Source organism: Lissotriton vulgaris, chromosome 3_1 (genome assembly GCF_964263255.1).
Source record: "Lissotriton vulgaris chromosome 3_1, aLisVul1.2, whole genome shotgun sequence".
Lineage (NCBI taxonomy): Eukaryota > Metazoa > Chordata > Amphibia > Caudata > Salamandridae > Lissotriton > Lissotriton vulgaris.
The window spans coordinates 2,103,001,938-2,103,027,529 of NC_141689.1; the positions used below are offsets into that span (position 1 = coordinate 2,103,001,938).

Genomic DNA, 25,592 nt, shown 5'->3' on the forward strand with positions numbered 1-25,592 from the left:
CAGGATACCCGACAGCTCTATGGCAGTCCTTTTCGATACGCATTTTAAATGAATCATATTGCTATCATGACATTGAACACTTCATCATGTACATGCTTCATATACATGCCAGGTCAGACTTGTTAACTGATGCAGTATAGTGTTGAGGTGGTGGACTCTTCGAAGGGTCCCTGATGGATTAGGTGGGGTTTAATTCGGAGCTGGTTTTAAAATATTCAGAAGTTCACAAAAGCACTATGGTGCAAATTTACGAGAAAGTGCCTCAGCGTGGCACCGCAAGCCCTTTGGCTGTGTCACGCTGGTGCACTTTCAGAGCACAGGAATGCTACATATTTACAAGGATATGTTGCATTCCAGTGCTCTCCCCTGCACATGTGCACAAACTGCTGCCATGCGCCGGCGCTGCCACCCTTGCACCATTGTGCAAGGGTGCCTGCATCATGAGGAGATTGTTTTTGTGCAGGAAGGAGTGCCTTCCTGCACAAAAACAATCACTACAGGCATTTTCCTCTTTCAATGCATGCTGTAGAATGCAGCATGTATCGAAAGAGGAAATAAACGGAGAGAAATTAAACCATTTCTCCCCGTTGTGCCTCGCTACGCCACCCCTCACTACGCCACACATAGCGTGGCGTAGCATACTGACGCATTTCCAGGTTTACGAATCCTCGTAAATCTGGAAATGTGTCTGCTTCCATGGGTGTTGCGTGGGAACACCCACAGCAACACCCATGGAACGCCCCTTTCACGCAAAGTGCTGTGTGTAAAGGGGCCATATTTACAAGGACAGGAAAAGCCATGCAGGGTGGTTTTTCCTGTCCTTGTAAATATGGGGCAGAGAAATGTGCTGCCAGGACGTCACAAAAAGTGACGTACTGGCAGTGTCAGGGGCTCGTAAATCTGCTCCTATGTATCCTAAACTGACACATGATAAACTGTAACCTCATACATCAGAATATACATTAGGTAAGTAGTCCCAGTAGGCTCACCCCCAGGTGTGATCCCTTGTGCTTGGGCCAAAATCTGAGTAGTAGCCCAGCCTTTCTGCCAGCCACATGGTCAGGTCATTATTTCCCATGTAAGGTTTCGATGCATCACTCTCCAGAATGGTTATAAAGTCTGCACCTGTTGAAAGAAGCCATCATTAATTAAATGTGTGATACAGGCAGCACTGTGGATGCTAAGTGAACCTTTAAAAACAATAATTCTACCCTTCACACATTAGTACATTGGATTGTCTAAGCAGTGGCATAGTTAACAATTGCACTGGGGCCCTACGACTGAAGACATGTTGATGGCAGAGCCCTGGGGTCCAAGGAGTCCACGGCACTCCAACGTCACGAATCGTCAAGAGAGCCAAAGTTGTTGTATAGTCGTTTAATAAAAAATAGGATCAACAAAAGGCACTTATGCAGAATACACTCACCAATCATCCATGCCAGGTGTTATCACTGGGGCAGAGACACACGAGGTGGACATTTTGGAAAACAGGGAAGTAGAAACTAGAAAGGCCCTTTGTGGCTGGAGCTTAGGCCTTAATGCTTCTGGGTCATAAGGACTGAAAAACACTCACTCAGGGCTCAGGACAAATAGTTAATATTAGTTAGTAGTTGTTGGGCATACTCAAAAGTTATTCCACAATCTAGTTTGCACTAGTATCGCAGTCCTGTGCTTTCGTTAGTTTTTCCCTTCCTTGCTTTTATCAGGATTTAGGTTCCATTAGGCATGTTTTTCGGTTGTTTCCTTCCCTTTCTTTGTAGTAGTTACCATCTTTGTGAAAGAAAAGTTCTCAGTACCTACTCTCAGCATCCCCCTGACAAGATTAGACACACTCGAATAATTTAAAGGTGTTTCCTAATTCCTGCCTGGGTAACCATTTAAAGGGTTGAAACGGCGTCAACGCCAATATTGTGGCTTCAATGAATGAGGATATCATTATTTTTGATGTGTATTTTTGTTTTGTTTAGAAACCTGTTTTTGGTGATTTTCCCTCAGCCACTATTTGTTTACACCTGTCAATGTTCACAACTGTAACACAGTCTGTGTAACTGTATGAGCACCCTGATTATTATATTTAAATATGTTTTCCCCCTTTTTTTGTCAAATATGTTTTTATTAATTTTTTTCGTAAACAACTCATGGCACAGTCCGCCCATGTTCCCGTTTTCCCCTTTTTTGATAATATTAAAATGTTTTGTCTAAACTTGTAAAGATTATCTCTACATGGGTATTATGTGTAGTAGAAGCCCAATATCTGGGTAGTGTGTCTATATTTCCTTTTCTCGATCGCTATTTTCGAATGTGAGGTATCCCTTTTTTATAAAAATCTTTTTCTCTTTTCCTAAGTGGTGTACCATATTATTAGATGAATATTCAGCACATGCGATTTGGGATATGCCTATAACTACAGAATCTTAAAAAAAAACTATTACTAAAATAACAGAACAACCATCGATGCATAAAGATAAAGATTCTCTTGCAAAAAGAACGCATGCATGGACACTAATGAATTAATACAATTTTGTCAAAGCACAATCCTATTTAGAAACCCCTTGGGCATTAAAGCAAAAAAAAATTTTTTTTTAAAGCACACTTTGGCATTTACCCAGGAGCATGTTACGCAACGCCATGGCTCCGTACAACAGAACCAATATCTTTCCGGAGAAGAGAACATTATCCATTTGCTTTGCACATGCCCAACATTGAAGAAAGAAAGAAGAATGACGCTTAAGTGGCATTTTAACACCCGCGGAATACAGACTTGTAGACAAGCACCTATAATATGTCTAAAATCAAATGACATAGTTATGAACTCTGCATTTGTAAAATGTATACTAATGATAAGAAAGAAATTGTAGATTTTGACATGGAACGGTAAAACATGGAGTATCAGTTTTAGGAAATTCAGTCACCCACCCCTTGATGGCGGTGGAATCTTTCCGATATTTCAATTACTACCTAGACACAGCTTTGCTATTCCTTTGTAAGTGAAAACTATTTGAAATGTTGCGGGTTACCTGATATGTTGCCATAAATAAGTTTAGATTGGACTGACCTCTTGCTTCTAACCATAAAACCACAATCTTGAGCATGCTTCTGCATTTCTGCATCGCTATGGGTAAGTAAGACTGATGAAACCAAAGAAAATGAATGAACTTTGCTGACATTCTAAAATATGCCATTCCTAAAGAGCAGACCTCCACAGTAGCCAATTGGTAACCCATGCACTGGCGGCACCCGAAATAAGGCAAAATCCTCACAAAACTGCCATTGTAGGAGAATGCCTTTAAGACAGTGTGCTGCATTTAGAGTTTGCAAGGTACTGCCATCTCTCCAATTTCTGGAGGACACCTTAAACACAGCATGTACCCCACCAGATAGTTATTATTGTGGATCTGGTAAGTGCATTGATTGTTATATACAGGTTTATTTATATACTGCAGATTTGCTTTTCCAAAGCAGGTTCCTGTCAAAGGTTAGTGAAAAGCTATTCTGAATCCATGTTCACATTAAAAACTGTTCTGTTAGCATTTAACAGGCACTCAGATCCATTTAATCAATATTTCATTATTGTCCACATCTGTTCTTTTTAATTCAGCTACATGTAACTTGTCTGGCAGGTTTTTCAGTGTTCCGAGAAATAGACGGAGAATCAGAATGAACGACTGCAGTTACTAAGGTTGTACAACAAAAGGCAGGTGTGAGACAGCTGAACGCAAGGCATGCAAGCATCCTGGAGAGAACTGGGAGCTAAGAGATGGGCGAGTGACAGTCTCCAGGTCATTTCTTTAGTAGGGGCAAAACAGAAGAGATTTGAAATACAGAGAACAGGTGGCGAAACTGGAGTTATCTAACCAGAAGGAAATGCAAAACACAGAGGTGCAAGGCAGATCTTAAATCTTTGTTGGGTGAAGACATTGAAAGGTGCAAAACCTGAGTTTCATGATATGAGTATTAAAACCAGCATGTGTTTGTTGAGGAGGAGAAGGGATGAGAGTGGAAGGTGTGAGACAGTTTGAAGAATATGAAAGTGGGGGGATGGTGAAAAATATCTTGAGAGGAATGCAATGGTAGTGATTTTGGAGGAATTAAAGGTTTCAAAGAGGCAAAGAGATGACTGAGAAATAGATATGAGAGTGAAAAAAGTGAGGATTATATTGTCAGGTCAGGCATAAAGATATCACCTTTGGGAGATTATGAGTTACTGGAAGTAGGATAACTTTGCACAGTGTAACAGTGGCGTGAAATCTGTGAGGACCAGATTGTAACCTGTTAGATTTTCAGGGTTTTGGTCTCCACTTGCTGAGGACAGAACACATTTTAGTCATAAACTTTTCAACGAGAGGGTTCATGCAATGTTAAGGGCAAGTGACTCTTCAAGTGATTCAATGAGGGGAAAGTGATAGGTAACTGAAGAGTATTATTAAAAGAGACATACGGTTTGATTTACAACCACCTATTTGTAATTCCTCAGAAGATCGGAGGATTTTTGCTACCTCAGATATTGGTGTCGTAAAATCTGTGTCATTGGATACCCATATCAGGACAGATTCTTTGTTTCATCTTGCATGCTGGTATGTTGCAGGTTATCAAACCAAGCTCTATGATGAGGATTGGACTGAGTATATCTCTAAATCTGATACAGTTATGATGCAGGAAACATGGACTTCTGGGGGGGGGGGGGGGGGGGGGTATTCAATGGGATGGTTATGTAATTTTCTCTGTTCCTGCAATCAATGTTCCTGGGCGGAGAGCTTGGGGGATGGGGAGTCAAGGGGGGAGAGGGGCGGGGGCGATTGATGACCTTGATTCACTTTGCAAAGGTTTATATGGCTATTCAAGTTGTATGTAAGGATCAGGGGATTGTAATAGTATAGGTTATCCTTCTTAATGAGCATTATTTTTCGTTATTCATTTTTACAACCTTGTTTGCAAACTAGGCTGCCAGATTAACATTTTATTTTCTGTTTTGTCCACCCTAAATCCCAGATCAGCTAGTACGTCCAATGATTTTCATGCTATAGTAGGCAGAGATTTTAACGCCAAAATAGTTATAAATACCACTCTGCTAGATCCATTTGCAGTGAGGGACGATCACTATTTATATGACCAGGCTGTTGATTGCAGAGGGGGGAAATTCTTAGAGGCCCCCTTAAACTTTTGTCTGATTAATACAATTGAGAAAGTGGGTGATCTATCTACGCAGACACCCACTTTTGTGGGATGGGATTTAGCTACAGTTATTGATTACATTTTTGGCACAGAGGATTTGAGCCTGCTTGTTTCTGCTGGGGGTTTGGGGTGGGACTTAAGGAACACAAGTATAGTGATCACAACCCCATTGGATTCGTTTTTGATATACCTGGTTATAAGGGTCCTCATAAATCTGCAAGGCCAACAGACCTGGGCATAAAAGATAAGAGGCTTAGGGTTAGTTGGCGAAGAGTTATTATTCTGTCTGTTCTGATTGCCCTGGTGGGATCCAACCGAGGTTTGATTATGGATATTCTGCTGGTAGATAATATCTCTCATCTGAAATTCTATCGGCCATTGACAAACTGAATAGTTTGGTGAGGGATCTGATCAATGCTAGCTGTAAACCTGTAAGGAGCCTGTGAGAAGTTGGCCTGATATATAATGTTCACTATTCTAGTGAGCACTTTGTATCAGTCCAAACAACCCTTATGGTGATTGGTTGTAAGTCAACCTTATAGACCAGCTATCCTAGTAGCGTGGATACGAGCAGTCTAAGGCTAAAGACTCGAGAGGGCGTGTTAAGCCAGCTGTTATACCATCACATATACCCCTTGAACACCAAGTGAAAGGACACCACACAAGTGTTATGAAAATAAACAATGTATTTATTAGAATCACAACAGCCCTGTACTCTTTATGAGGACAGGGTACTAAGCACAAAACAAAACTCTTACGAAAATACTTAAGTTAGCACAGTATATACAAATGCCCGAGGGGCACGGAAAACCATATACTCTGAAAGTGGAATGCGAAATTACTAGCAGGTAAGTACAGTACTAATAGGCTTTGGAATCGCTAGGACTTGACTATAGAATCTTCAGATTACTTCTAGGAGGCCTAGGGGACTCGGGTGCAGAGTGTGCACTCTCACGCGGGATGCGGGACAAAGTCTCTGGTAGCTAGATTTCACAAAGTTAGTGTTCTCGGGCGAACCCGACCTGGTAGGAGGAAAACGAAAGTGGATTCTGACCCTTGGATAGTGAGGCTATGCTGGGGCACCGAAATGCCGAAGTTACCTAGCCCAGGGGCTGCAGCTGCATAGGTCTGAAAAGACGTCGGGAATCCTCGTAGACGGACCAGGAGCCTGGAAGGAAGATGCTGGCAGGCGACCAGTGAAGAGAGTTCGAAGTGATCCAAGCCTGGATCTTGAAGATGGACGATACCTGAAAGCAGAGGGGACCAAGTTCGTGACTACTAGCCAGTAGTCAGGTGGCACCAGGAGGGCACCGGATGGTAGTCACCTCGACTAGGTGAGTGGGTGACGCTGGGCTCTGCAGATCTCACGGACCAGGAGGCGTTGTCGGCGACCAGGATGGAGGAGCGAGCTGTCCCACGATGGATGAAGCTGTCGGCGTCGCTGGACCCAGGATTGGGCAACAAAGCCTTGGCTAATTCAAGCCCACGCGGTGGACCTAAAATGGCGTCTTGAGTGGACCAGGAGGGTCCGGGGTGCTCCTCTTTTGGAAGGGAGCAAGGGTCAGTCTGGAGCAACCAGACCAACAGGGGCGTTGTTAAGAAGGCCACAAGCCAGCGGGCTAGTAGCCAAACAACGCGGTGAGCAGCAAAAAGCAGAAGGGCCCCACGCAGATCGTGGAGATGCTGGGAGGCTGAACTTCGGTGCTGGAGCTGCTCAGGGTCGGGGCTTCTTGGACCCCAAAGCACTCACCAGAGGATCCCTCGGCGGTCGTGCTGGAAAGAAGTCGTGCAGTCTTGAAGATGGCCGGTCCCTCGAGGTCTCGTCGCACTCACGGTTCTCAGCTTTGCTGTAGAGATGAGTAGAGGTCAGAGGTGCCAGGGAAGCCAGTTCCCGTCGAGCTGGGCAGTTGGACTCCGGAGGAAGGACTTGCAGCAGACCGCAGTGTTCTTAAGATGGTGCCTGCGGATGCAGGGTGACTACTCCTTAGTCACAAGGGAGAATCTTGAAGAAGAAATCTTGAAGTCCTTTCGCAGAAAGTCGTGTCTTGATTCCAAAGATGATCTAATTTGGAAGGGGGCCCGCTCCTAACTTTATACTAGGAAAAGGGGCTGACCCGGTGACTAGGTCCTGCCTATGGGTGGGACTAGGAGGGGGGTGGTTACACCCCTTTCCCATGCCGGACTTCCCCAGGCCAGGGGCTGGTGTGCCCCTGGAACTGGTTCTGGCCGGCCTATGCGTAGTGAGCACCGGGGTGCCACTCAGCAGTCACCTTCCTGTAAAGCCCTGCCTACCCAGGATACACAAAACCCTGTCTGGGATGGTGCTAGCACCGCCCCTGACAGGAAACCCTTTGTCCAGGCTCCCATAGTCAGGTATCCACCTTCCTACACAACCCCCCCCCCCCCCCCCCCCCCCCCCAAACGAAAGGAGATAAAGCTATCCTTGACCAGGTAAGCCTATATTGCCTGAGTGGCCATATGAGGTGGTACATGCACTGGCATGGTTACCCCCTGTATCATGGTCCACTAAGCAACCCCTCACCCTAAGGGTATCTGAGGGTCTCCACCATAGGGAATCACTACCTGTGGTGTGCTTTGGCAAAGTAAAAGGCTGGTGTGGAAATGGAGTACTGAAGTGAGACTCCACTACTGTTGGGCTCAACTTCCTCCAATCACTATCCACCATATGTGCCTTTCTTTCCAGTACTGAGTTGCTATGAGCTCTCAGGGTCAACCTCTGGCTACCTAAAGCTGGAGGCTGAGTCCCTCTGTTTGGCTTACTGGAGGGACAGGTCAGGTTTGGGGTTTTTAGGCCCCAGGTTTGGCTGTGCCCAACAGTGTCCAGCTGTGGGAGTTCCCTAACTAAGTTTAAGGGGGATCCCTCAGGAGTTTGTTTTATCTTCACTTGGCTAGGGCTACTAGCTTCAGTGATCCTAATCTGCTGATTGGGGATTTCTTTTGGACAGGGGGCCCTTTGGGGTCCACCACTGGCCTCCCTGACCTCTACAGCCCTGGGCTGACTGAGGCAGGGTAGAGAGGGGCAGGTTACCTGCTCCAGACTGGGTCCCACCTTGGACGGGTCCACTGACATCAGGGGCTCTGCCAGGCTAGGCCTGACTACCTCTGGGGCAGTTTCTTCACAAGGGGTAGAGTCAGTTCCCTGAGGAGGCTGGCTCTCACCTAGTGTCTGGGAGGGGGAAGACATTTCTTCCTCCTCAATGCTCTCAGTTTGGGTGGAGTGATCCATTGTTTCAGGCTTCACAACCCCACTATCTGTCTGAGTAGAGGCTGAGACCATTTCAACCTTGCCAACCTTTTCAGGAGGGCACTCAGTCTGTGTTTGGGCTGTGACTGTCACAGCCCTCCTATCCTGTTGAGGAAAGTCTGTCTGAGCCTGGGCAGTGGCTACCACTGCTCTTCCAACCTTTTCAGGGAGGAATGGTGCTTGGACTGGGGCTGTAGCTATTACTGCCCCCTAACCTTTCTGGGTAGGCCTATCATCCTGGAGTGAGTTTCTTGCTCCACCTCAGCCCATGCTGAGAGCTCCAGGTCATTCCCCAGTAAGCAATCTACAGGTAGGTTATCTGTCACTGCCACTCTCATGGGCCCTGTGACATTACCCCAACTGAGCTCGACTACTGCCATGGGATGCCTTCTTTTCACTCCATGAACGTCTGTCACCTGGTAAAGGAAACCAGGGGTCAGTTGAGCAGAGGGGACCAGATGGTCAATCACCATGGTGATGCTGGCCCCTGTGTCTCTGTATGCCTCAACTTTCTGACCATTGATAAAGGGCTCTTTTCCGCTGCTCACCAATGTGAGAAGTTGGCCTGATATATAATGTTCACTATTCTAGTGAGCACTTTGTATCAGTCCAAACAACCCTTATGGTGATTGGTTGTAAGTCAACCTTATAGACCAGCTATCCTAGTAGCGTGGATACGAGCAGTCTAAGGCTAAAGACTCGAGAGGGCGTGTTAAGCCAGCTGTTATACCATCACATATACCCCTTGAACACCAAGTGAAAGGACACCACACAAGTGTTATGAAAATAAACAATGTATTTATTAGAATCACAACAGCCCTGTACTCCTTATGAGGACAGGGTACTAAGCACAAAACAAAACTCTTACGAAAATACTTAAGTTAGCACAGTATATACAAATGCCCGAGGGGCACGGAAAACCATATACTCTGAAAGTGGAATGCGAAATTACTAGCAGGTAAGTACAGTACTAATAGGCTTTGGAATCGCTAGGACTTGACTATAGAATCTTCAGATTACTTCTAGGAGGCCTAGGGGACTCGGGTGCAGAGTGTGCACTCTCACGCGGGATGCGGGACAAAGTCTATGGTAGCTAGATTTCACAAAGTTAGTGTTCTCGGGCGAACCCGACCTGGTAGGAGGAAAACGAAAGTGGATTCTGACCCTTGGATAGTGAGGCTATGCTGGGGCACTGAAATGCCGAAGTTACCTAGCCCAGGGGCTGCAGCTGCATAGGTCTGAAAAGACGTCGGGAATCCTCGTAGACGGACCAGGAGCCTGGAAGGAAGATGCTGGCAGGCGACCAGTGAAGAGAGTTCAAAGTGATCCAAGCCTGGATCTTGAAGATGGACGATACCTGAAAGCAGAGGGGACCACGTTCGTGACTACTAGCCAGTAGTCAGGTGGCACCAGGAGGGCACCAGATGGTAGTCACCTCGACTAGGTGAGTGGGCAACGCTGGGCTCTGCAGATCTCACGGACCAGGAGGCGTTGTCGGCGACCAGGATGGAGGAGCAAGCTGTCCCACGATGGATGAAGCTGTCGTCGTCGCTGGACCCAGGATTGGGCAACAAAGCCTTGGCTAATTCAAGCCCACGCGGTGGACCTAAAATGGCGTCTTGAGTGGACCAGGAGGGTCCGGGGTGCTCCTCTTTTGGAAGGGAGCAAGGGTCAGTCTGGAGCAACCAGACCAACAGCAGTGATGTCGTCGGGCGTCGTGAAGAAGGCCACAAGCCAGCGGGCTAGTAGCCAAACAACGCGGTGAGCAGCAAAAAGCAGAAGGGCCCCACGCAGATCGTGGAGATGCTGGGAGGCTGAACTTCGGTGCTGGAGCTGCTCAGGGTCGGGGCTTCTCGGACCCCAAAGCACTCACCAGAGGATCCCTCGGCGGTCGTGCTGGAAAGAAGTCGTGCAGTCTTGAAGATGGCCGGTCCCTCGAGGTCTCGTCGCACTCACGGTTCTCAGCTTTGCTGTAGAGATGAGTAGAGGTCAGAGGTGCCAGGGAAGCCGGTTTTCGTCGAGCTGGGGAGTCGGATTCCGGAGGAAGGACTTGCAGCAGACCGCAGTGTTCTTAAGATGGTGCCTGCGGATGCAGGGTGACTACTCCTTAGTCACAAGGGAGAATCTTGAAGAAGAAATCTTGAAGTCCTTTCGCAGAAAGTCGTGTCTTGATTCCAAAGATGATCTAATTTGGAAGGAGGCCCGCTCCTAACTTTATACTAGGAAAAGGGGCTGACCAGGTGACTAGGTCCTGCCTATGGGTGGGACTAGGAGGGGGGTGGTTACACCCCTTTCCCATGCCGGACTTCCCCAGGCCAGGGGCTGGTGTGCCCCTGGAACTGGTTCTGGCCGGCCTATGCGTAGTGAGCACCGGGGTGCCACTCAGCAGTCACCTTCCTGTAAAGCCCTGCCTACCCAGGATACACAAAACCCTGTCTGGGATGGTGCTAGCACCGCCCCTGACAGGAAACCCTTTGTCCAGGCTCCCCTCGCTCGAAGGACTCCCAGCTGCAGGGGGTCAGACTTGTGTCTGTGGTGGCAGCGTCCATTTTGTGGAGCTGAGGCTTTGCTTAACTTTAACCGGGGTTCACAGTTACATACATGTCGTGTCCCTCTAGAAGGGTGGAATGCTAACCCAGTCGCCAGGATTGGCGAGGGGTTAGTATTCCAATTCGTATGACACCTTACTCGACATGTTTTGATAAAGCAATACCAAAGATAGCATTTAACCGCGAGGATTATAATGCACTTAAGAGTATATGGTATGCGTTATCATGGAACAGCTATCAGGACTTGGTTCCGCAAGCTGCAGACTGGCTCAGCTCATGCCAGAGCACCATCTCACACGATTCCAAGCACTCTGCCTTCAGGATTGTGAAGGCCTGCCATAGGAGTGACTGATAGGAATCTGTGTGTCCATTTTTAGGGTTAGATATAGGTATACTATATCTAAAGCAAAGGGTGATTACACCACCTTGCCCCAGCTGTCGTGCAGCCAGTTGTGTCAGATTTAGATGGCCATCCAGGGGTGGCATAATACATGCTGCAGCCCCTGGTAGGCCCTGGGTACACCTATGCCCTGAGTTACAGGGTCTGATAAGGTGGCCCAGTACCAATTGGAAATGTACCTAAGGTACATGGAATCCATTTTAGAGAGAGAGCAGTAGGCCTGGGGTCCTGATTGGCAGGGCCCCAGGTCAACTAAGTCGGAAAACCAGCAAAACACCAGGCAAAAAAGTTGGGGGCAACCATAGTCAGGTATCCACCTTCCTACAGAGCCCCTATCCAGGATGATTTGACAGCTCATGTAGAGCTGCAAACAAGAGGTTGTGCTTGGCACTTAGTCAAAAGCCTAGAAATAAGACATTGATGGCGGCTGCCAGGCTGGATTATAAGCAGTCTATTAAAATGAGGAAAATGCTTATCAAGGCGGAATCGTGGGGGAATCTTGTGCAGGCATGTAAAACGGAGGATACCATGAGATTCGGGAACATTGTAAATAAAGGGAGTCATGGCAATGTAACCACAGAGGGATTAGGGTCCAATATTCTTCCTAAATGTTGGCGTGCTCACTTCAGCGAATTTACTCCTACGGTGATAAACTGGGGGAGGTTGAGATGGTTAATGAGCCCCATTTTCCTTCGGAGATTAGATTTATTTGAAAGAAGTTGTAGTGGTTATTGAGGATAGTCTGTCCTAAAAGGCACCCAGTCCCGATGGGGTACAGATGAATCTCTATAAAGAGAATATCTCCCTGTGGACACCTATCATTACCAATGTTCTAAATGCTAGCATCTCACAAAAAATACCTGCCTCGTGGCAAACGGCGTGCATAGTACCCTGCAGACCCTTGTTGAATTCAATGGTCGAGATTGGGGGGTGCATCATTTTGCAAAGGAATTGAGGACTGGGCCTAAGAAAATGATATTCTGAGTTTTGAGCAGTATGGGTTTCGCTGGGGACTTGGGACTCAAGAAAAGTGCTTTAACCTACATTTGATGGCAGGGAAATATATGACTACCAAAAAAGGAACTTTATATCTTCCTTTTATGGATCTTAGCAGTGCCTTTGATCAGGTAAATTGCTTTAAACTTTGCGGAATATTATTTAAGTTGGGTTTGCCCTACATAATAGTTGGATTTTTACAGGCATTGCATGAGAGAGTTAGTGCGTCAGTTAGGTACGGCATGGAGGGTGAGTGCATGGAATCATTTAATCTTTTTGAGGGAGTTCTTCATGGGTGTGTTTAGGCCCAATTGTATTTCTTTTATATATTATTGGTTTGCACCCCTTTTTAGTTTCTCAGAGAAAGGATCTCCCGACAGTGAAAGATAAGCATGTGCTGGCTTTACTTCACACCAATGATGAAATTCAGTTTTCATCAAGCTAAGCTAAAGGATTTATAAAGCGCATGGTGACCCAGAGGCCTCGCAGGGCTGGTCAGGAGCGATTACGCCACAAGGGACAGAAGACAACAGCAGAGTCCAAATTTAGAAAAGCCAGATTTTAAGAGCTTTCTGTAAGCACAACTCATTGTCTATAGCTCGGATAGCCAAGGGAAGAGTATTTCAAAGCTTGGATAGGTTGAAACTAAGGGACCGTCCTCCACTTCTAGCTCTTTTGACAGCGGGGACGGTAACCAGGTGTAGGTTGGTAGATTTGAGTGACCTATTAGTTATGTAGGGGGTTACAAATTGGCGTAATATAGGTGGACCTTGCCCATGTATGGCTCTGCGGGCGACACTCAGAACACATAATGGTTTACCGCACCTTTTTGATGCCTTTGTTAAATACATGGAAGACCTACATTTAGAATTTTATATATCCCAAAAACATTATATGGGGTGCGGTAAGTCACAACACAAACCCGGGCCCATGGTGATAAAGGGACGCGTGATTAGCTGGGTCAATGAGTTTTCTTATCTGGGAGCAACTTTTGACTCTAGGGGTACTTGGTTACCTTGTTTATCGATTTCAATACCTCAGTGGGGCCATTTTTGGGCTGGCATCAAGAGTGGCATGGTTAGATTATATTAGGAGCACTGTCAACAGTTTGGGAAGGCCTCAGCAGATGCCGGCGGAGGTCTGGAATGCTGCGGTGTAGATATGGAAAGTGCCTCCCTGCTGTTTTTGAAAAATGGGGTGATCTTCAACATCCAAAACAGGGTAACAAGCCTTAAAATCCACAAGATGCCATACTGTGGTCGCTGCGTCACACTCTAATGGTCCACACTCCCAAGTGATCCGGCCAGGATATCACCGCTGGTTCCCTCACGTAGCGCCTCTTTATTTCCTAGTGGCCCAGTGTATGTTTTCTCCCATCGCCAAATTGTTGTGTGTTCCTCCAGGATACACACCAAGCAGGACATAAAGACAGAGTTGTAAGGTAAAGGTTTATTTAATAAGGAACTCTGTACACAGGAAACAGGTTTGAACAGTTCCTCGGTCCACAGCAACTGTCCTCCAACAGAATGCTACGGGCTTTGAAATCACACACTATAATTTTAATTCCAATGGAGCACGCTAAATTTACAAAACATAACATTGGGGACAGTGCTGATTAGCTAAAAATATTTGCATGTGGTTGTATACGTGGAACTTCCTAGACTTTTTGAGTTCAGTTCATGTAGGAGTTGAGAACTTGTCTCCAAGAGGAGTGGAGCAGTATTGGAGGGCTCTGCCCGCAGGGCAGCCTTGGAGGAATTCTGCTTTATCAAACCCAGCAAGGGAGGCAATACATTGATGTTATTCTTTAAGGGGGGACTGTGGTAAGCCACAGCACCTTCCCTGACATGTAGGACTTAGGATGAGGATTTCTAAGGGCTGTAATGCTGGGCACTAGACCTTGTTGAGCCCCTGACAGGTAGATTCCACAAGGCTCTGTGAGTCCTGCAACCTGTCTTCACAAGGTGCAAGGGCGTAGAAGATAAAGATGAATTTTCACTCCCAGACCCATGGTTTGTTGGTTGAGAGTAAGTGCATGTTGTGCAGCGTCACCTCTGAGTGAGTTTCTGGGTATTCAGAAGCATATATTACTAAGAGGGTTCCTACCCATAGACATAAGCCCTTAGCCACAGATAGGCTCTTAGAAATTGCATACTAGGGAGTATCGGCATAATCGAGCTGATACTGTCATGAGCAACTAATTACTGTTTCATGCACTCATCCATGAGAAAAAAAACTGTGAGAGTCTCCAGATATTTGTTTGTTTCTATGTTGTTGTGGGCTTTCTGATTCTAGATCAAGCAGATAACAACTACAATTCCCAGAGACCCTGAGTCGATCACACGGGAACCTCCGGGGTCAAAACAAGCTTGCGCCCTCTGTCTTCTGTTCAGTATTGAGAGGACATCCTATGGAGCTGGTGCAAGTTTCAAGTGGCTCAGCAGAGTTATCAACGGTGGTGATTCAGAGAAGGTTTTTGCAAGGGTGGGGTCTCTCTTTCCACGCTACATCATTGGGATTCTGGTAGTCTCTGGCAGCAGCTATGGACGTTTCTTTATGGAGAATTGAACCGACAATACCGGTAGGCTTGGGTGCTCCAGGCAGACGCGGGCAGCACTCTTGTTCCTTTCATTTATTGTTGGTTCTTGCATGGGTTGCTTTTGTGCTATGGAATCACATCCTGGAGTGACTTTCTTTTTTCTGTTCCACTTGACTGCAATGTCAGTGACCTCAGTATCACTCATGCTGGATAACGTGCAGAAAACCTTCATATTGCAGGGATAAACAAAGTATTATGCAGATGAACTTTGCTTTGCATTAAAGTAATGCCATTCACAATAATGAAGTAATTATCCATAGTATTCTCTAGTGTTTATTCTTGGAAACGTCTGAGGGTGAGATATAGTTGGCCATAACTGTATACCCAGGTAAACTAATAACAGGGGTTCGATTGGAGGTTTTAATGAAATGGAAGAAATAGGTACATAGACTCTTTACTAATTGAGCTCTCACCTTGTTGTCTTTTCATACCTCCCTCCCAGCTGTCCCTATCCCTACTACCCTGCCCTTGATATGGCCAGTCCAACACCCTGTATCTTTTGGAACAACCTCCAGGGATTTGGTCTTGCCTGGTTGTGGGCCCTTTTGAGCATCACAACACTCCTGAGGATACATCGGTCTGACAGAATACCCAGCGCAAATATTTTTTTTTATCCTCCTGGGTGTTGCAAGTTTGAAATGGCCTTGTTAGATGATTTCCTAAAGGTTCTTAGTGCATTACAACAGGATGAGGTGGCTGCACACACCAAGACAGCGGTTTTGGCCACGCAAATGGATCAGCTGCAATCTAGGCCCACAATGAAACCGTAGCAGGAAGGGGTTCATCCTTCCTGTGCTCCAAATTCTTTATCTTTTCTGCAGACTATGCTCGTTAATGTCCCCGCAGTCCTTCCATTGGCAACTCCAGAAAGATTCGTAGAAGACCCCAATAAGATTCAAATTTTCCTTGCGCAGGTTCTTATGCTTTTATTTGTAGAAACCAGATCTCTGTACTGGGGTGAATGTATGACATTGTTCTGCATTCTGTCCATCACCTGTTGTTTTTTGCTTTTATTTGTAGGCCATCCTCTTTTCCAGACGTTACATAATGTATCCCCCAGCACACGTAAAATCAAATTGATATATTCAAATGTGAGTCACATATAAAGCACAAAAAAACATCAATCTGTTCATTTTCTCTGTATTTCTTTCTTTTCCTTTTTTATTTGAACTTCAAGTTCTCAGTTAGTGAAAGGTTCATAAGCCAACACATGTTTCGTCGTCTCAGTAAAGTTGTACATACGACTTGTTCACGGCTGAGCAAAATCACTATATTGCAGTTTCTAGTGCGGTGATACTTCCAAGCCACACTAATCCTGTGGCGTGAGGTAAAATCCCGATAAGGACTGATGGCAGGTTTCCAATATTGATCCAAACACTTAATCTGAGTTCCCAAATCTGCAGGACTTAGAACAGGCTGAGCCGCCGATCCGCTGACTCGTTACTTCACGCCGGACTCCAAATTGCGAGTGGTTTCCAGACGCTCAATCTCAAATTGCATTTCCTGTTTCATACCTTGGTGGTTATGCTGCGCTATGGGCAGTTCCACTTGTCAATCAAGATAATCCCATCTATATAATTGGATGGAAATCAAGAAGGAGTTCTTGAAGATGTTAGATCATAGGGACCATTACCGTGGCCACAGATAAAGAGTTACTGAACATGAGACAGGGTAGCAAAGAATTGCATGTATATTTGGTTCAATTTAATCGGCTGGTAGCTGAGACCGATTGGCCAGAAGATAAAAGCTCTGTCTTATTTTAACAGGTCCTTAGAGATGAATTTACAAATGTACATGCTCAGATAGATCCTCAACCTATTGATTGTGCTGACCTCCTCAATTTAACCCTAAGGTTAGATCATTGGTTAAATGATCAGAGAGCAGATCGGTGAAAAAATGAACAACCTCCTTTTTGATCTGATCGAGACAAAAATAGCAAAACACCTGTTGTTCCTATAATAGAAACCAGTGGTGAACTCATGGAGATAGGGAGTATCAGAGCCTCCCTTACACATGAAGAAAAAGAGTCTCACAGAAAAAAACGGTCTTTGTATGTATTGTGGGAAAAAGGGTAATTTGTAAAATAATTTCCCGTAACACCTAAGACACAGGGGCACCTCAACGAAAAACGTAAATTGGGGCAGTTGCAGACAAAAGGAAGGGAATGTCTTGAGCAAGATTTGGAAAAATCCCTTCATTATCTATTGTAGAGACTGCAAAACCTGTGAAACACCTCCAGGTTCCCATGACGTTAACACGACTTGGTTTTCCGATAACACAGATTTTTCTAATTGTGGACTCAGGAGCCACAGGGAATTTTATTGATATTGTGTGTTTGAGAAATTGAAAATCACCTTAGAAAGAAGGTTGGTATCATAAACTATGTCCTAACAAACCAGAACCCATGAAACTGTGTGGAGACGGGAGTACTGTCATGAGCCCCTAATTACTGTTTTATGTACTATCGAAATTCTTGGGGTAAAATAACAGCAAGAGTATCCAGACATTTTTATTTTCTATGTTGTTGTGGGCTTTCCGATTCGTCATCAAGCTGGTGACAACTACAATTCCCAGAGACCCTGAGTATTGAGAGGAAATCCTATGCAGCGGGTGCCCATTTGCATGCGGCTCAGCAAAGTTATCAATGATAGTGACTCACCGAAGGTTGTTGGAGAGGTGGGGCCTCTCTATCTCTTTCCACAGCAAATCAAGGCGATTCTGTTAGTCTCTGATGGGAGCCCAGGCACGGTTCTTTATGGAGAATTCAGCCGGAAATACCAGTAGGGTTTGGGTACTCCAGGCAGACATGTGGAAGCACCCTCATTCCTTTAATTCACTGTTGGTTCATACTTGGGTTGATTTTGTGCTATAGAAGCACATCCTGGTGTGACTTTCTTATTTCTGTTCCACATTGACTGTGAACTCAGTGAACTCAGTGAACTCAGTATCGCTCGTGCCTTCTAACGGGCAGAAAACCTTCATATTGCAGAGATAAACATAGTATTCTGCAGTTGGCCTTTGCTTTTGCATGGAAGTAATGCCATTCGCAATAATGAAATAATAGTCTATGGTCTCCTCTCTAGTGTTTATTCTTAGAAGTGTCTGGGAGTGAGATATAATTGTCCATAACTGCATACCCCGGTAAACTGATATTGAGATTTTGAGGGCTGGTTTTAATGAATTGAAAGGACTAGGTACATATATTTTTTACTAATTAACCTCTAACATTCTTGTCTTTTCAGACCTCCCTCTCAGCTGTTCCTATCCCCACTACCCTACCCACCGCCTGGCCATTCCAACACCCTGTATCCTTCGGGACAACCTTCAGGGGTCTGGTCTTGCCTGGTTGTGGACTCTTTTGAACATCACAACACTTCCCAGGATGCATCGGCCAGACAGATACCTAGATGGACTTGAGAGGGAATTAGGACAAACTATCCCCAAATGTGCTCCCAAGTTGAGTTGTGCACCCCTCTTTACTGATCCTTAACCCAGAGCAGTTGTAAGACACTTCTGCAGTTGATAACATTTAGCTCTACCCTATCTTATACTTAACACACAGCCTTGGGGACATACGCATTTCTCTACAGGTTAACACCAAATAGGCCCACACCCAGAGGAGTGACATCCGAGGACATTCGTAAAGCATCTTTGGGGGGAAACAGAGGGTTACATTCATTTAGGGATGAATTGGAGAAGGACGTAGTGCAGTAATTAATAGTGGACTCCCTATCCTTCCACACCCCAACTTCATTTGATAGCAAGAAATTCAGGGGTTTCCTTGTGCTCTCTCTTCTCAGGTTGCTGTATTCATCATGTAAAGATGGTCCTGTCCTCAGTCACTTGCAGGATATTCTACTTCTGTGTAGCTGGGATAGAAGCTAAAATGTCTGGGGTGCCACTTGTAGACTTATTACTCCATCCCCTTCTCTCACTTTCTGTTTCTTTTTGGCAACTAGAAGTGTGTTGAAAAGCATATTGACTCTGTACATCAATGTCTAAAGCAATTGTCGCTCCAGCGGGCGGTGCAGCAGTCCCCCTTCATGTATTCCAGTTGCGCTCTCATTATGCTTACACACTAATTCCAATAATACCCCAACCATCAAGTGTCTTCCACCCCAATGAATGACCCTCAAATGTCTGGCCATTCCTCCGGTATAGTTTTCCTGTGTAACCTTCTCCCTTCTTTTTTTCAAAATCGCTTGTTCAACCACTGCCCATTTTTCAACTTCTCTCTTCCAGCTGCTGAGAGGTGGGCCCTCTAGGGATCTCAAATGCATAGCAATGGCTTTTTTAGCTATTACTAGTGCAAGATCAAGAAACCTGAAGCTCACTGTTGCGACTTTTAGCCTGGTATAAAGACCTAGTAAACATACGTCCATATGCAAAAGGCTTGTTTTGCTCAAAGGTCCCGAGGCATGTATCTCCAAAACGTTTCTTTCGCTGGACAGGACCATCTTATATTAATCCCATTCGGAACCATGTAAATCGATCGATAATTTTATAGGGTCCACGTATATGACTTGCCGTACAAAATAGAGTTCCTAGTTGTAACACAACTCTGAATTTTACATCTGTGTTATTTTCACCAATATATATGCTACATTTCATAAAATGTAGAACGCAGAGAGAATGGGGAGGAGTGTACCTGTTTCTTTCAGAAGATCCGCGGATCTCTCCAGGCTGGGCCAGCCCTCGTTGTCATAACCAAACCTGAAAGCCCAGATCAAAGCCGAGAAGTCTCTTGTTGATTGCTGAGAGGAAACCTGGAAAAAGGTAAATATACCGCAGTTCACTGCCATGTACTCATCTTTAAAACTAGGCAGCCGATCAAGGCAAATACCGAACACATGAAATCCACAATAATCCTCTTGCAAACAAATGCTTAAGTTAAGAAGATGACAGAGCATCCAACGACTCCTCCTACATACACACCACTAAGGAAGAGGATACAGTCTGTATCAAGATTTCACGCTGTCCTGTCAAGTGGATTTCTCCAACCAGTGTGCCATAGTTTGCATGCAAAGACTTGCCTTGTAAAACAAAATCCAGCCATTGGCATTAGACATCCTGGAGGCAGTAAACACACTTTACAGTGGAGTAAACTATAGCAAATTATGTTGCATTAGTAAAAATACCTTATTATTGTATCTCCAAAAGGCTTGACATGAGTGAATGTGGCAAGTGGCATTCATTAATCCAAGCCCCAAGAGGGCGATAGCTTGCATTAAAGAAGCAATCCTGGGGTGGGCTAGCCTGGGTACCAGGGTAACCCCAAGAGCCTGCGAGCTTAGGGGCGCCTGTTAGTGCTCAGTGGCTGCAGTTAAAGCACACCTGAAAGAAAACATGAGTGATTGTTGCTCACCATGAGTCTTGGGGACTGGCCTCACTCGCCAACTCCCACCACCCGGAGGACAAGCTTCCTGATCACCAGACTTCAAGTCACCTACCTTCTTTAGAAAATGTGTACTGGCATTCAGTTCAGTAAAGTATTACATTCAAGTTGCCGTGCCTCATCCTTGGCACTTCGCCCTGTCTCAGTCCCTTGCTTTCGCAGGATGGTTGCCAGATCTGAGAAGGAGCAACTCCCTTTCCCGGTGCTGGAGAAAACTTATGGAAGCAATCCCACCAGCAGAGTGCACACTCACTCCTCCAACCTATTTTGGCAAAACCTAAACAGATGCTGCTCCCATCTCTATATGCAAATCTCTTTTTTCAAAATTTCTGGATAGGCCTTTGAAGGGCTCTTAGATGAAGAACCATGTTATAAATGCTTATTACGCTGCATAACGCTATATTTAATTATGGACACTGGCATGACTAAGTTAAGTAGTGGCGGTAGAATCCTGGAATATGACAACATCAATTACTATGGTATTTTATTATTTGAAACGATTATTTTGACTGTTACTTGGAAAAAGATTATTGATCACAGATGTAATACTTTTGGCTTACTGTTTTTGATGGACCTTCCTTGTTAGTTACCTAGTAACACTGCATCAGCAGGGACTGCCTCTCCTGCATCACTGATATTTATGTAATATACCTTGTTTTTTATTTATTTATTTAAACAGTTTTATATAGCGCTGGCTAGACCCCAGGGTATCAGAGCGCTTTACAGGAGAAGGACAAGGTCGAATAATACAATAATAAGTTCGAACAAAAAGGAAAGGCAAAAAATGAGAGCAAAAAGTCAAGAACAATAAATATAAAATCACAGAAATCGGTAGTAACATTAAGAACGAAACTGGGAATTGGATGACTGAGTAAGTGTGATAGGCCAGAATAGAGGGGAGAAGGAATGGGGATAAGGCGGGGCATGGGGGGGGAGAAAGGTGAGAAGATAGCTGAGGGGGAATGATGTGAGTACAAGCGAACGCGGATGGAGGGTACAGGTAGGATTGGGGAGATAAGCAGGGGAGGCAGATCAGGTAAAAAGCAGAGAGGAACATAAGGGACGGGTTATGAAATACCTGGGAAGTAGCAGCATTACTGACCCCAATATTTGAGAAGAAGGTGCCGTTTGAGATCTTTTTTGAAGCTGACGTATGAGGGGTTGCAACGTAGATCTTTGGGGAGAGAGCTCCAGATGGTGGGTGCATTACAGGAGAAAGAGCGTGCATGAGTGGATTTATTTTTACCCAAGGGGGCACTAGTAGAGTAGCCAGTCTGTCGTAGGCCCCAGTGCAAGGATGGAAATCCCCGCCCCCCCCCCACACTGGGCTGCTGTTTGAATGTAAAAATACAGCAATTAATCAGAGTTGAGTGGACCCCTCAGGCCTCCGAGCCCTGATCACCCTGCACCTGCTGTGCACCAATGGAAGCTACGCCCCTATTTGGCCCTGTAGTACCCACAGGATCATTCGTTCAATGCAATTTGGAGCTGGTACCACATTTGTTTTTCAGGTTTCTAGAGAAATAGAATGAGAAAAATACGAAAGGTAAAACGTGATAAAACAGTGCCAATGATGTTAGAAGCCCCTATCGAGGCCTAAAACTGTATTCCAGGTTGAGAGCTATCATAAGAGCAGCAGGTGGAGTGGCACTGGGCTTGAAGGACTTGAAATGCCCACTCAGTACTTATGTTGTGTCTGTGGTTATCGGTAAACAGGTTGGTTTCCTGTAGGGCATCGCGTAAGGGAGGCACAACGACGAGAAATAGCTTTATTTCTCCTCGTTTTTCTTCTTTCTATGTGTGCTCCATTCTGCACCACAGATTGAAAGAGGAAAAAGCCTCTTGTGATTGTTTTTGTGCAGGAAGGATTCCTGGGCCATTGTGCGCCGAGGCAGGGGAAAAGTACAGGAATGTGCCGTATCTAATAGATACAGCACATTCCTGTCCTTTTCTTTTGCCGTAGGGCAGCACAGCAGCGCTGCCCTGCAGCAAAGAAAACATAAATGAGGCTCATAGAAAGAGGAAAACGACGAGAAATAAAGATATGTCTCCTTGTTGTGTCTCCCTGGTGTATGTTTTTGGCACTGCCTCAGACTTACGATTTCTCGTAAATCTGGGACAGTGTCAAAAAGCCATGGATGTTGCTGGGAACATGACCAGCAACACCCATGGAACTCCTCTTTCACGCAGTAACGTGAGCTTACGTGGCTTTATAAATAAGCGAGTGGCACACTGCACTACCAGAACGTCAAAAAAGTGACATTCCGGCAGCGCAAAAGTGTTGGTGGGATAGTAGGTATGCAGTTTGTCAGGCGTGGCAAGGGCAGGTAGAATTGGCTGAATCCGTCACCTGTGGCCCTCTGTGCTTTCTCTTGAATTAGGACCCCGCCGTCCCCATCACAGTGTGATATTGGCGTCAAGAAACGCAATGTGTTCAGCCCGGATTTGACATAGTTAAAATCACTCATCTAGCCATCTCTTTAGGCCAGTTAAGGTTCCTTAAAACGTTTTGTGCTCATTGGTGACCACCGGGTGTGCAAGTGGAGAAACAGTGTAGGCCTGTGAGTATACGAGCAAAACCAGTCGACTCAGGAATCATGTTCTCTGCTGAAGTCAATTCCTAAAAGGAAGGACTGCACCACGGGCAGGAGTCCAGGGTCTATGAACCTTTACTTGTTTGTGAATAAACTGACCACTTGTTAGAAACGGGTGGCTGGCATCTGACATAGGATACACTTACAGTGTGTTACCTAAATAGATGCTCACTTAAGTGATTTTAAGTATGTCAACTGAGTCGAGAGTGAACACTGTACCTGTAAATTCTCCACCATAGAATGCTTGGGTTCTGTTCTTTACCCCCTTTGTTGCTTTTTTATGTGGACATCCTTGTTTTTACTGCTTCTGATGACAGGAAAGAGTTGAATAAATATGGAGATTAGTTTCAATTCTGCTTCTAAGTTTCCCCTTTCTAGTCCCTGTTCCAGAAATGGAAATACCACTTGTGTGTTCACACCTCTTGTGTTACCTGAAGATACCCACTGACTGTGGCACCAAATGGTACACGAGATGCTGTTCTGGGATTGGCTGCACTGCTGGTGAGAGCAAGACTGCTGATTCTGGTTAAGGAATGAGTCTTAGGCACTGCTGGAAGGGTGTGAAACCTGGCACCACAGAATAAGTGATACTGGAGGCACAGGTACTGGTGAGCTTAGGGAGTGAGCGAGGGATCATGTTGAATGGAGGTACAGGGGAGTGTAAAGCAAACAATAGGGGGACCTACAGATGGCAGGTTGTAAGGGCTTGGGTGTAGGAACCAGGGTGGATGGAGGATATTCGCCCCAGATCTTGGATTGGGGGTACAGAGGGGACAACACCCCCTGCGCCCCCAGACTTTTAACTAGAAACTGATTTTAAACAGTGGCCGAGCTCTCCCCGAAGCCTTGATTCACATCACCTATGCCTCCTAGACCTAGACCTGGAAGCTGCTTTCGATAAGTGCCAAGATCTAAACTATGGGTTAAAATGAAAGCTTGGGTTGCCCCTCCCAACTTATTGGGAGCAATTATCAATTTATATTCGCATACTTGGGTCCAAATAAGAAAAGGGGACGGTCAGTGCCTAACAAAGAAATTTTCAACATTTAATGGGCTAAAGCAAGGATGCGTGCTGGGCCCCAGCCTATTCAACATCTACACCGCCGACCTAGAGCGCCACCTATGCACAATCCAGGGCGACCCACCGAAATTGGGACAAATACACATAGCGAGTCTGCAATATGCGGATGATATTGTGCTTCTCTCACAAACTCCACTTGGTTTACAACAGCTGATTTCTCAACTTGCGCTGTACATCTCTAATGCACAATTAACAATAAACCTAAAAAAATCCAACGTCCTATGCTTCTCCAGCTCTCGTAAAAAATGACCAAAATTTGTTTGGAGGATAAATTCCTGTACTTTAACCCAGGTGGATGAATACAAATATTTGGGCATCCTACTAGACCGCCAACTAAAGTACAAACATCATTTAGACCTCAGGAACTCAAAATCAAAACAACTCCAATTTGCTTTCAAAACCATTCAAAAACATCTAAGTGGAATCTCAACCGGTCACTTGCTAAAGGTTGTAGCAGCAAAATTTCTGCCTTCAATCACATATGGCACGGAAATAATGGCTACCAAGGACTCTACATTGCTAAACCTTGCTCAATCAAGATTGTTTGAAAATCTCTTCTCTATTCCGCGACATATTTCCCAAGGACAAATACGCCTGGAATACAGATTAATAAATCAGATCCCGCCCAGACAAGTGGTCCTGGACAAATACTATTGGCGCATGAGGGACGCTGAAGATAACACGCTTGCCCATCTCTGATGGGAAGAAGTTGAAAAACAGGCTAGGCAGACCAATTCCACATGCAAGTCTCTTAGGCAAGTGCTACTATCGCTAAATCTGGAAGAAGCTTGGCATTCACCAATGTCATATACTGCTTTTAAACAAATTACCAACAAAGTCGTTAAACCATTCTGTTTGGAACTAGCTACCCACCTTATTAAATTTTATTTTCCTGGCTCAGCTGAGTAAGGCGCTGGTGCTCGGAACAGGCAAGGGGCAGACACCTTGGGGGAAGCAGAGCGGGGCTACGCTCTAGTTTCTTCACCCCTCCCGCCCTCACCTGCACTCAAATAGCTGCAAATTCCTTGCGTGCTACAGATTAAGATAGCACACCTCCTGAGGCGGAAGCCGGGAGAGAGAGGCAGCGAGAATTGTATGTTATTGCTGTATTTGCTTTTAAAACCATTCTGTTTTACTTTGGAACTAGCTACCCACCTTATTAAATTTTATTTTCCTGGCTCAGCCGAGTTAGGCGCTGGTGCAGGCGAGTTAGGCAGCCGAGTTAGGCGCTCGGAACAGGCAAGGGCCTCACACCTTGGGGGAAGCAGAGAGGGGCTACGCTCTAGTTTCTTCGCCCCTCCCGCCCTCACCTGCACTCAAATAGCTGCAAATTCCTCGCGCGCTACAGATTAAGATAGCACACCTCCTGAGGCGGAAGCCGGGAAAGAGAGGCAGCAAGAATTTTATTTTATTGCTGTATTTGCTTTTAAAACCATTCTGTTTTACTTTGGAACTAGGTACCCACCTTATTAAATTTTATTTTCCTGGCTCAGCCGAGTAAGGCGCTGGTGCTCGGAACAGGCAAGGGGGCAGACACCTTG

At 45.5% G+C, this 25,592-nt stretch overlaps 1 protein-coding gene across 1 annotated transcript in view; it reads right to left on the bottom strand.

The window, feature by feature from the left end:
- CWH43 (cell wall biogenesis 43 C-terminal homolog) overlaps window positions 1-25,592 on the bottom strand; it is a 433,217-nt gene that overhangs the window by 140,914 nt on the left and 266,711 nt on the right. Inside the window, exons 10-11 of the mRNA XM_086962659.1 lie at window positions 19,630-19,747; window positions 990-1,125 (exon numbers count right to left, since the gene is read on the bottom strand). Coding sequence (XP_086818785.1) covers window positions 990-1,125; window positions 19,630-19,747 — 254 coding nt within the window. The remainder of the gene's footprint in view (window positions 1-989; window positions 1,126-19,629; window positions 19,748-25,592) is intronic.